We start from the raw sequence: 12,590 nt of genomic DNA, 5'->3' as shown, positions 1-12,590 counted from the left end.
AGGAGCCATCAAAGACAGACAATGCAACACTAAACTGTTAAAAACAATCCTTCCTTTTGGCACAAATCCCTCTTTGCATTCTCCCTCATCTTTCTCGAGGTGACTTTTTCCATCTCTCCCATTTTTGTGAGCTTGAGGCTACAGCATGCAATGTTCCTTTAAAAAACAAAGGAAGACCAACCCAATCTAACCCAAAGAACACAGGATCTTTAGTGCTAGAAGGAATAGTTAAGGTTTCTGTTCTGCATTAAAAGTATCAGGGTCATTTATAAAAGCTCGTGGGTTTACAAAAAAGATCCCTCTTTCTGGTCTCTCTGGTTCTCTCTGGTGCCTGTTGAGTAACTTTTCTATTTATAATGGCTTCATTTGACATATCTATGGCCAACTGGACTGTTACACTCATAATATTTTTTTTAAACTTGTGTTAGCAGAGCCTACTTGGACAAACCCGCCATTAACTAGTTGAAATCTCAGGCCTGCATCGATGCTCGGGCAGAGGATAAGGGGGAAACTTTCACAGAAGACAAAAACAGAGGAAAAACGTGCTCTGTAACATCCAGCTGCATGAAAATAAACATTATTTTATGGAGAAAACTGATTTAACCTGATCGATAGCATGCAGTAATGCTGCTCAGTTAAATGTATTTCCGTTAAGCTATGTTTGAATTCTGAGGCCTACCGCCTGGCAGAGACTTCAATCTATTGCTATTATTATTCCGCCCTTTAAAGGCCATCAAAAGGGCTTGGATTTGGCTCCACACTGATGCCTGCACCTTAGCAAAGCCTAACAGCTGGTGTTGCTGAAATGCAGAGCCAAAGGAAGAGCAAAAGTGACAAACTTGCCTCACCTCGTTCTCAGCAGACTACCTCACGCCGAGGTGCGAAGGCGGGAACAAGACACTGACGGTGATGACGTCTCAGGCCTCGGTATACATTCATTGTCAAAGGCAGGAGTTCGGCCTGTAAAGATTTCCTGGCTTCACAAAATAGAAAAACTTTAAAAAGAAGGTAGATACCAGATGCATTAAATGCAAAATTAGTATTTCCCTTCTGAAGGGCTGTTTTGAATTTGAGGCATCCTCACTGAAACAGTTTGTCCTGTCTTTCCCAGAGCCTTCGCTGAAGGAATGTATTCTATTTACATAACGTTCAACTTATTTTCTTCATGTTTCTTCTCCTGCTCCCAAATGCCATTCTTAAGCACTTATATATTCCCTGGCCAAACTCTCCCTGCTCACCAAGTCATACAGAGCCACCTCTCTTAACCCCAGACTCAGGTTCTTCACGAATATCATTCAGTTTCTTCTCATCTCAATCCAAGTCCCCCTTGCCCAGGAAATTTCCTTCATCCTTCTTCTTGTCCCAGTTCTCAAAACTCTATCTTTCAACCCTGCCCTGACTTTCCAGGCAGCTTCCATATAATCCAGGTCATTTCCTCTTTCACACTGCCAGAGCGATAAACGCCTCTTAGCTTTGCCAAATCCGAGCCTGGCCAGACTACAAGCTCCAAAAGTTCTGAGTGTGCCCCTCTTCTCCAGGTCGGGCAGTTGGAGATGTTCAAAGACGTGTAATATAGCCAAATTTGGGTGAATTTTTAACTGGGAGATCAGCAAGATGCATCCTTGTCCCAAAGCTGACCTCCTGGCAAGGCTCACACTTTCACTCTGAAGGCCTCAGTAGGGATGAAGAGCAATGAACCGTTTTCAAAGGAAAGGTCACCAGGAGTTTAACATGAGCAAAATGACATTTCCTCCAAGCTTTATTTACAGAACCAGATGAACCATTTCAACTAACATTTTCAAAGCCCAGCATGGGAAGTTTCAGCACGGATAGCTACATTGACAAAATTATCTAAAAAACCAAAGCCGGGGGGAGGTTCCCTTCCTGGGGAACGCCAGGGGAAAAGGAGCCACGCACCGACCCTCTCAGAGAACTTTTCCCCTTGAAGCTACCACTGGCAGCTGTGGGGCAGCCAGTCTGCAGTCCAAATGGTCACTGTATTTCTTTTTAATGAGAGCTTGGACCCGCTCCAAGCCTAGTGCTAAAATTAGGCCTTTTACTAGCTTTTTAATTTTCCAGTTCAAAGGCTAGAAGTTTGCAGAAACCACATAAGCCATTCCTGAAGGTTACAGTCTGGACCACAGTTCTGAGTCCAAGACATCCAGCAGAAGCTGTTCTGCATTTCATAAGAAGCCAGATGAGCAAAGCTCAAAAAGGCAGAAGTGTTGCACTTCGCATCAATCTCATGCTGCTAATGGGGAAAATATGGTTTCACTTTTTAAAAAAAACAAGGGAATGAGAAGGACAAAAACGTAGATACAGAGCCTTGGCTATAATCAGAGTGCATGGTGGTGTAGATGTGCCTTTTCTAAGAGAAATCTCTCTACAGGTCACAAGTTATCCCAAAGACCCAAACAACTTGCCAGCCTGACTGATGTGATTCATTGTTGCTTGCTTTGATGAGATCACCACATGCTATTGCAGAGAAGCAGCAGCCTTGGTGCCTGAGCCTGACTTTTATGGTTCAGGAATCAACAATGTTTTCGCTGAGGAAATTTACAGTCTTTGCCAACCCCAAACTGGAACAAAGATGCATCAGTCACACGTTGCAATCTTTCCTGCAAGCTCTGATCCATGTGCACTGTTTCAGTTTCTTTTCTGGTCGTGACATTTTGCGAGTAGACACAGGAAAAATGTTAAAAGTCCAAATGGGCCAGCTGTATCACTAAGTTAAGTTCAAATTTTCTTGAAATAAGTAGAAGTCTCCGAGCACCAACTCAGTCCTTGTAAGACTATATACTCAAAATCATTTGCCTTAGAAAAACTACCTTTATTCAATTTCCACCACTGCCTCCCAGAGTAGTCTTTTAGAGCATTCAAAAGGCACCACGGCACTAGTAAGTGGTCTACTTTTTCAGTCATTCCATTTTACTTCTCACATCAAATCTGTTAACTTGCCTTTAAACCAGCGCACAGGCTCTCCTGAAACTTTTACACACATGTTTTTTTACATAATGTAATTTCTTTTACTTACACTTCCTGTTACTGATTATGTTTTAGGGTAAAAAATCACCATATGAGGAAAATCAGGAGAGAGATATGGGTAAGGTCCTACCTATAACATTTTTCCCCCCATTTTTAAATATTGCCATTCATTCACCTAACTTTCAAGAAAAGCTTTACAAGCATTTAATCCTTTTCACCAGGAGTTAATCGATCAGTGCAAATGACAATGCACACTCACCAGTTACCAATATATTGCTTTATTTCTTGGTAGCAAATTAAGGCTTTATAGTGAGATTTGTACAGTACAGGCCAATTTAAACATTAGAAACCTCAAAAACCATGTAGCACTATTCACTCAATTTAGCTTAGCCAGAAAATGTAGCTTTTTTTTTGGCTTTTTTTTCCCCTCTTTTTTAATAAACAGTTAAATGTTACTAATGAGGCCTTATATTTCGTGAGTGCAAATGGCTCAAAATCCCACCATCCTCAGGAACGGGTTGAACATTTAACTATCCTCGGGGCCATTTTGGGATAAAGGATAAACAGAGAGTAAAGCTGGCTCGGATAAAATATACTGTTCTACTTGCTGGAGAAGAATCTCTTAATGTTAACAATACAAAAAGGAAAACCAGTGATATTAACTGGCCAAAGAATGGTATCATCCCCTGTCAGTCACTGACCAGTAACAGTAGCAATGACAAATTCCTTTTCCGTGGCCCTCTTTGCTTTGCTAGGATCTGATTTATCACTGGGAGCTGATGACATCCTGTGTGTTAAGAAACTTGAAATTGGAGGAACATACATAACTTACAGGAATTTTTTTGCAGCAGTAGGACAAGTTCCCTCTGCAGGGACATGTCCAAACCATTTCTTTTTTTCTGCTGTAATTTGAGAGAGCATTGCTAGGAGTATTTCCTCAGCAGCTCTGTATTTTTTTTCTCGAGCATATGGATTTTCACTTCATATCAACGGTTTTATTAGCGTTGTCTGGAGATGATGGAACTACTGCTTATGAAAACCAGACACGGCGCTTCCCTTCTGATGTTCTCTACCGAGACGTTGATGGCGTTTGAGCTGAACGTATGAATTCACCTGTCAGTCAGGCGCAGGGGGCCTGCCTGAAAATATCATCATCCCTAACGTGTCTGGCTTTCAGATCTGAGCATTACATGTGAAAATACAGAGAAAAGGCCGTCAGAAAATTGTGAAGAAAGAAAAACCGTCCAACAGCCACACGCCGACGAGACGGGGGAACCTCCAAAACCACTCTTGCAAGAGTGAGAGCGACCATGAGAGTACAAAGGGCTCCCAGTGTCACAGGGTTTTAATTCCTCATTGAGCAGCAGCTGTTTCTCCAGCCTAAGGGAACATACAGAGACAAGGCTTCACAAAATCTAAATCTAATGTTACAACACTCTAAGCTCCTCTGTCCCCAGGGTTGTTGTCTAACATCAGTCTCACATCTCTGAAATCTCGAGATCAGCCATCTATCCTTTGAACTGGAAGGCCACAGAAAAGGGTCATGTTTCTACAGGTACTAAGGCACACACTGAATTTGCCTCAACGCACGTGCCGGGTTTGCTCAGGGAGTGTCAACTGCAGTGATGCCATGGCTGCTGAAAACATACACTGAAGCAACACAGACAGGCTTTCTGGAGACAGCTGCACAGCACAGCAATTGCCCATGCCCTGTGTGAGCTGCTCCACAATGCCTCAGAGGGTCCTCAGGGTACCACAGTCCCATCTCAGCCCGTAGCAGAATTACAGCAGCTCCTCAGGCTGATGGGCTGGCTTTCTACTTTGCCAGGCCACCAACATCTCATCTGTTTTCCTACACTCCAGTGAATAGGTCACTGCTTATCAGACCCAGAAATCCCTATCTGCTACCAGCGAGTGGTACTACACATGCAGGAGAGGACAGATTTAGGAACGAAGGCAAGTAGTGATGATGCAGGAGTGGCCTGAAGGTGGGCTTTCCAAGAGAATCCATGCGTGGGCACAATCTCCAGATTCACTCAGCAGAGTGCTCGGCAATGGCCAGCAGGTCTTATTCTGCCTCAATCAAGTACGTTTAAGAACATTACCCAGTATTTCCTGAGGGAGTACAACAGATAACTACCAAAGAGAACCTACTTGGAGATGAGGGGACGCTTTAACAGCCATACTGGAAGAAGTCGGGGAACACAGACACATTTTGCATAGTCAGCTTTGTGTGCACAGCTGGAATTCAGATGTATTTGACACAGCTTCGTAGCACTTCCAAAGGAGGGATTATGTGCTATTTCCTTTGGAGGTAGCTACTGTAGCCTGGGACAAGATCACGGCTGTTATGGAAATGGCAGCCACCGGGGACGCCGAGCACTCGTTGCTTTTGCATTAAGGCAGCCTCTCCACAGAGACCCACCGCACCTTAAAAAGTGATCACAGAGAAAGCAAACACAATAGTCCTCTAGAAACACGACCTCACCCGCAACATACAAGAAAAGCTGACTCCCGTGAGCGACAGAAAAGACAGCATTACTGGAAATGAGAGCGCGTGTTTATACGTCAGTGTTTTTCATACTGCACTGTGACGGCAGGCGTGGGGTTTCCTTTCAGAAGAAGGCAGGGTTGGTGTGCTCTATGATACAGCGCTTGCAATGTCGTTTTACAAACCGCAGAGCGTCCACCGACACCTCGCAGTCCTGCACGTTCAACATCTGCAGGTCAAAACAGTTGGCAGCTACGATCTGCAGGCCCTGCCCGGTGATGCTCTCGCATGATTTCAGGCTCAGGCGCTTCAGGTTGAAGCAGTTGAGGGCGAGAAACTCCAGGCCGGTGTCCGAGACCAGAGGGCACTTGCCGATGTCCAGCGATTTGAGTTTTGTGCAATTTTTGGCGAGGTACTCCAGGCCGTGGTCCGTGATGCCCTCGCAGCCCCGTGCGTTGAGGTAGCGCAGCTTGCTGCAGTATTTGGCTACGTAGCGGATGCCCACGTCCGTGATGCGGCCGCAGTGAGCCACGCTCAGGTAGCGCAGGCGAGACTCCAGCTTGGCGATCTCCCGCAGGCCGAAGTCGCTGACGAAGCGGCAGTCGCTCACGCTCAGCTCCTTCACCGAGGGGCAGTAAATCATCAGGTAGCGGAGGCCCTCGTCGGTGATGCGGACGCAGCGGCGCAGGTACAGGTGGGTCAGCTGGGTGCAGTGGGCGGCGATGGTGTGCAGGCCCTCGTCCTCCAGGACGAAGCAGTCTGTCATGTCCAAGTAGCGGATGGAGATTTGTTTCCCGTGTAAGGGGGACAGCTTGATGGAGGCTTCGCGAGTCAGGCTGATGCATGTTACTTTGGAGCAGCCTAAGTGGAAGAACACAGCGAATGTAAGTGAGCAGTAAAACCAGGTCACACGGCAAGGCCAAAGCAGGGGCCTGAAATTGCCTGCTGACAAGTATTTGAAAGGTGGATGTCAAGAGGATGAGGTGACACTTTTTTCTGTAGCGTCCAGTGACAAGGGGTAATGGACAAAAGCTGGAACACAAAAGTTCCACTTAAACTTAAGGAAAAACTTCTGTACTGTTGAGGTGAGGGAGCCTCAGCACAGGCTGCCCAAGGAAGGTGTGAAGGCTCCTTCTCTGGAGGTTTCCAAACCCTCCTGGATGCCCTCCTGTGCGACTTCAACTAGATGAACCTGCTTGAGCAGAGAGGTTGGACTAGATGATCTCTAAAGGTCCCTTCCAAACCCCATCATTCTGTGATTTTGTGGTTTAAATGATTCTATGGACATGAGGGAGGCACCTTCACACTGCAGGAACAGAGTCATCTCGACTGACTAGTCTGGATTTGCTGTGATGTGTCCCTACACCAGAGGAAATAATAAACTCCGTTGGAGTCATTCCAGTCACTCCGTGGGTTGCTTTGGCATTTTGAGCACCAGCAAAGCGACAGATTGATTTTGTCCGTATACCAAATGTAAGGTGATGATCCTAGGTTTACCTAGAGACAGTTTGTAACCTGTTACTGCAATATGAACCCACTGGCAACCTGAGAAAATGGTACTGCGTGACAACTGACGCAGCTTTTTGATCAGAGGCCGTCTCGTTGCTGACTAGCTGAGTTTGTAAAACCAACATCAGAGGCTCTTTCACCCCCCCAACCCCATTTAAAAAGAAACAAATGACATCCACCCTCCAAATTGTTCTCCATTTGGAGAACAGATGTGAATCCAGCCCCAAGCCTGCGATGTGGGAAGGATATAAAACTATGGCAAGGCTCTGTGCTTGCAGTAGGGTGGAGATTCTGGTATCCCAAGGACAATGGGGAGAGACAGTAGGAGCCAACTGATTGGTTAGGGCATGAGAGGACATGAATAGACACACAGGAAAGGGCTGCTTCAAGTGAGAAAATCTGGACATAAGTGCAGGTAACTAGACTAGAGGAGAAACACCAGATCTTGCAAGGAATGAGAAAGAGCTAATTAAAGGTAAAAACACACTCTCAGGCTTCTCCCATTTTTAACCTCCACTCTGCACATGGTGGAGAATTAAAGATTTTTTTTTTGGAAAGTGCTGTTTCTACTGCACTGCACACTGGCAGTCTTGGGCTCCTGATGGGAAACTCTTACCTGTGCCAAGTTCAGCTGGGCACAAGGCATTAGAGTAGCTAGAAGTAGCTGCAAGAAGAAGGGAGAGTCTACCTGTTAGTGATCGAGGCCCAGTAGTTTTAGCCATAGATATCTACTCAGATTCTGCAGCTTATGCTTAGGAAAGTGTCCTCAGGCAGGGATAGAAAGAGCTTTTCTGTACTGCTGAAACACTGGCCAACAGGGATGAAGTGAACCACAAAAAGGCAGGATGACAACCTTAGAGCTCCACTTCTCAGAAAGCTGCGCAAAGCTTGTAGCCTGGAAGTAAAGAGCACAGCAACGTATGGAGCTCACCTCAAGAACCTGAATGAGCCAAACCCATACCACTTGATACAACAAGGTCTCATTTAGAGGCTTAGTGGAAGGTATGAATAGCCTTCTTAAAAACAACAACAAAAATCCCCTGAGATAACCCAGTGAGCTCATGTACATGCTGTAAATAAGCATTGGATATGGATTCAAAACAGTTTGCCACCTGCAATTAGTTTTCTATATTCATCATTTGCATTTGCAGCTGCATTTTTAACTTGTGCTTCAAATTTATGTGAACAGATGCAAATTTTACCTTTAGCTTCTTACAGTGAAACGGGCAAATTGTCCCCAGGTCATGCAGAATCTCTGGGACTTGGAAGCAAAAAGGACTTTGCTCAACAAACAACATCATCTTAAAAGTGACCAGTGCTATCTCCTCTTCAGACTATTTCACATGCTGTCCTAGAACTCCATTTTAAAATAATCTGGCTAAATGAGAATGAAGGGTCCACGAGGCCAAGGGGAAAGTTCTGTCTGCTGAGGATCCAAGCAGGGGGAATGCTTTAATCACCTCAATTAGAAAGTGCATGGGTCAGAAGGCTCGCAGAAGGGTTGGAGGCACATACATCAGTGTGTGATCACTGTTTTGACAAGCTCAGCATTGCCTTCTCTAGTTACTTTGGCTACACTGTGAAATGTTTCATGGGAAGGGTATTCAAAACAGTTTCACCAGAAAAAGAGTCCGTGTTGATATAGAACTACCTGATGTTTGGGCAACACGACAGGTTCCTGAGTCTGCAACAATTTTTCTGTCCTAAATAATTAAAAAACAAGTAAAAACAAAGCCCTTGTAACAGAATTTTCCATAAAGTAACTATAACTGATTTTTAAAAGGGAGGAGAAACTTCCAACCTGAGTGAATAAAACATTGGCTAGTGTGTTAGATAATAACGTACAGTCAAGCTCAACCAACTCACAGAGATATCTCTGACCTGCCCACAAGGTAGATGCTGAGAGTGACAGAACTTTGTGGAAAACTCTTAAAAGCTAATATGAACATCTGGTCTTTAGACTTTAACGATTTGGTATGTTGCTGCCAAGCAACCATCTGAGGGGGAGAGGGATTCAGCTAGATGTACAACTGTGAACTGGGTTTTAATTAGCTAGCTACCCAGTGCCATCTAGCTAGATGGTAGCTAGCTAGCTACCTTCATGCCCCAGCACATGTATCCCACTTCTCTTGCTCAGCATGAAACCAAAGCAGTGAACCGCTTCAGTCCTGAGAATCTCAGTGCAAGCTTTGTCCTACAGACAGAAGGAGGGGAAAACAGAATCCTGCTTCCAAAACATCTTCCAAAATTACCCACATCAGAAGGAAAAAAGCGGACTCTAAATAAGACCCCAGAGATCAATTATCCCTGATTCATGTGCAGGTGCATGAAGGAAAAGCTCGGTCTGAATCCAAACACCCTGGCTTCTGACCATGTTCAAAACCAGGATTTCTCCCTCACCCACTTCAAAAAGAAAGGACAACTTAACAAAAATATGAGATTAAAATTACTTTCCAGGCCCACTGATGAGACAAAATTCAAGGAAGACATTGTACTTGTCCTCTACACACTTTAGACCAAACTGATGAGCTCTTAAGACATACGCACTATCTTCTAGATCTGAAAGTAACAGGCTTGGAGAAACCAGAAATGAAGGCAGACACCAACAGAATCTATTTCAAGAGCACTAATCATCCTTTCATTTTGTTTGCTTTTGAAAAAGTCACTTTTGGTCTATAGCATATCTATCAGTATGAGCTGTGGACCAAAGCCTTTTCCACCACCTACTGCACTCAGGGTGTCAGCTGACAGACTGGTGTGCCAAGGCAGTTCACTTTCAGCTCAGTAATTCTTCTCCTGGCTCTCCAGGCCCAGGATACCTGAGTCACTCAGCTCTCTATATCACCCTAGAGGATGTAGTAAAATAAAAGCATAACCATGCCAGGGATACAGCCAGCCTTCAAGGTGATACGTAGCTCTAGGTGTAAATCACACTGGTACAACCATTTTCTGCTGCTGTTGGCCATGCTTCAACCTGACTGTGTGGTTTGCAATCCAGAACTGATGTCAGTATGCAGCAAAAAATAAGTGGTTTATACGCAAGTGGTCATTGAAAGTAGGGTCCGTTGGCCAGGAACCTTGCAGAGACTCCTTATCACCTGGCAGCTTCAGAGAGCAATCACTACAAGCAAACAACTCTCATTTGTTGTTATTTGTCTTGATGCCCTCCCCGACCTTCTCCCATCCTAAAAATATTAGGTGAAAGAGTTGGCTAAATCAGGGAAAAAATATAAAAGGCAGAAAACTGAAAGCAAAACGGTGCACACCAGATAGGCAGCCTGGGAAAAAGCAGTTTGTCAGCTACTAGTGACTCAATAACACTGCTTCTTCATCCCACTTCGTCCTGCTTGTTGCCATTAGTGCCTCTGAAATGACAGATCTGGTCTTGGCTGATTAGTAACAACATCAATAACAAGTGAATTCACAAAATAAAGCATAGAACATTGAATTTACTTTAGTGTTCTGTTTGGCTAGGCCCTTTCCATTAAGTGCCAACATATTTGCAGGGAGGAAATTGTGTGTGGCTGACCTTGGGGGACAAAACAGGTCTGAGGAAAGCCTTCTAAAGCATTTCTGCTGATCTAAACAGCTGCAGTGATACATTGTAACTGGGTGAAAGGAAAAGCAGAAAGCTGCTAAGAAAATAAATAAGGCTATTAAACAAACAAAAAAGTTCAAGCTAGCTAAGTCTTGTTAAAATAGCAAAGGAAACCAGGAGACCTTGAAGTTTAGCTAGGCATGACAATTGATGCTTATACCCAAACACAAGCCCAGCACTAATTCTGAGCTCCTTCTCAAGTCATTGATTGAATTACAGATATGTACATTACATTTACATAATCTACATAGAAATTATGTCTACATGAAAAACAAGTTTTGCTGAACTGACTGGCCTTCACTGTATGATGTAGCACTGACTGCCATGTGGGCCCTCGTAAGGGTACTTGGTGCTAAAATCTATAGGCAGCACTGATGCTACTTGGAAGTGGCCATCTCTGCCAGCTTGCCTCCACTGGAGGAGACCCAGCCACCAAAGAGGTGCTGCTGGCATTTGAGGAACAGAGATTCAAGTGGTGCTTGTCTCACCAGTACTGTGTTAGGAGACTTGGCACTCCTACTTCGAAAGAAAACGCAGAAAGGGGAAGGATGTGCAGTCGTAGGGGAAAGGGTTTGACAAGAACAAGGCTTTTGGAACCAGAGGCATCCACATTGAAATATCTCCCGTTACCTGACACATCCAGGTGTTCCAGGTTTGGGCACAGTGACACGACGTCAAAGACTGCTTCATTGGAGATGTTGTAACAGCCAGACACCTCCAGCCTCCTCAGTTCTGGACAGCACTGGGCAATGGTGTAGAGTCCTCTGTCTGTGAGCCGCCTGCAGCCACTAACGATTACCGTCTCCAACATGAGACATACGTTGGGTGTATCCTGACAAAGCCTCCGGGTCAGCACTTTCAGGGCCCTGTCCACGTTGATTGTCTCTCCGGTCAGGCGAATAGTCCTCCAGAGCCGGGGGTCCCAGGCGAGGTTGTACCAGCGGCGGCACACGCGGGCGCAGCGGCACAGCTGGTTGGTGGGTAAGAAGGAGAAGATGTGGAGCATGGAGTGGTCGGGCAGCCGGTCGATGTTGGCCTGTTCCTTCTGGTGCTTGGACGCCAGCCGGATGAGAGGATGAGTGAGGCGGGTCGGCGGCGGCGAGTGGACCATGGCCACAGTTTCCCCGGTGACCGAGGATGAAGACGTTGATGAGCCTCTGCCATTCTGGAAGCCGGGAGAATTGGGTGGGAATATTAATGCTGGACTGGGCGTGCTGAGCGTCCGCATGCTCAGGTCGGAATCTGGAAGACAAAAGCCGTGGTTTCTGTGAGCGGCGGGCGGATGCAGAGCTCTCCGTGCAGCACAGCACCCCGCTACCGCTTTTGTTAATGGAGCCTGATGGGCTTTGGGTTTTTTGGGGGCTTTAAGCAGTCATTTTTACTACTGAGGAAACACACATTTCCCAATATTTACTCTGAAAACACTGTTCACCTCAGCATTGGGTACAGGACAAAGACGTGTCCTTGGCTGCGCTGCCAAAGCCAAGCAAGTGAAGGGGAGGCTGTGGGTCTGAGCCCTGGAATGAAGAGGAGATGGCAGTGGGAGTCCAGGGATTTTAATTCATTGTACTCTCAACCAAATGCTGCAAGGAATTCATACATTTGAGTCACAAGCTATTTTTGACAGAGAGTAACTGACCATAACCTTGGCACTACCTAGGCAGCAGTAAGCTCCTTCAGCTGTTCAGCGGGAGGCCAAAAAACAGCTCACAAAGCAAACTCTAATTCCTCCACCAGACCTGGGCAGATAGGAAAAGCACAGTCCCACACACCTATTTCCATTGTGTCACTAAAGAAGTTCATTTTCCATTCTCGCAAACTGGGAGTCGGGAGCTCAACCAAGAGCCCGGTGACTAGTTCTTGAAGGGGAGCTGGCTGTGTCTCTTTGTGAGAATGCAGAAAGCCCTCCTTTCCAATGGACTAAAGTGAACTTTGGCTGCATTTGAAAAAACAAGCCCAGAAAAGTAAGTGGCAAAGAAACAGCACGCCTGGAAACTTGTTACAGAG

At 45.5% G+C, this 12,590-nt stretch overlaps 1 protein-coding gene across 2 annotated transcripts in view; it reads right to left on the bottom strand.

Annotated features, from left to right (window-relative positions):
• Positions 1-914: 914 nt before the first annotated feature.
• FBXL7 (F-box and leucine rich repeat protein 7) overlaps positions 915-12,590 on the bottom strand; it is a 176,949-nt gene continuing 165,273 nt past the window's right edge. Inside the window, exons 3-5 of one of the 2 annotated variants that reach the window (XR_009818628.1) lie at positions 11,214-11,825; positions 5,140-6,337; positions 915-977 (exon numbers count right to left, since the gene is read on the bottom strand). Coding sequence is in view for 1 of the 2 variants with exons in the window: in XM_061995137.1 (XP_061851121.1) it covers positions 5,601-6,337; positions 11,214-11,825 (1,349 nt within the window). In the remaining variant the exon portion in view is untranslated. Of the gene's footprint in view, positions 978-3,278; positions 6,338-11,213; positions 11,826-12,590 lie in introns of those variants that run through there. The other variant, XM_061995137.1, reaches the window with a different exon arrangement.

This window comes from Colius striatus, chromosome 4, assembly GCF_028858725.1.
Source record: "Colius striatus isolate bColStr4 chromosome 4, bColStr4.1.hap1, whole genome shotgun sequence".
NCBI classification, from domain to species: Eukaryota; Metazoa; Chordata; class Aves; order Coliiformes; family Coliidae; genus Colius; species Colius striatus.
This window is presented reverse-complemented; position numbering and strand designations above follow the sequence as displayed.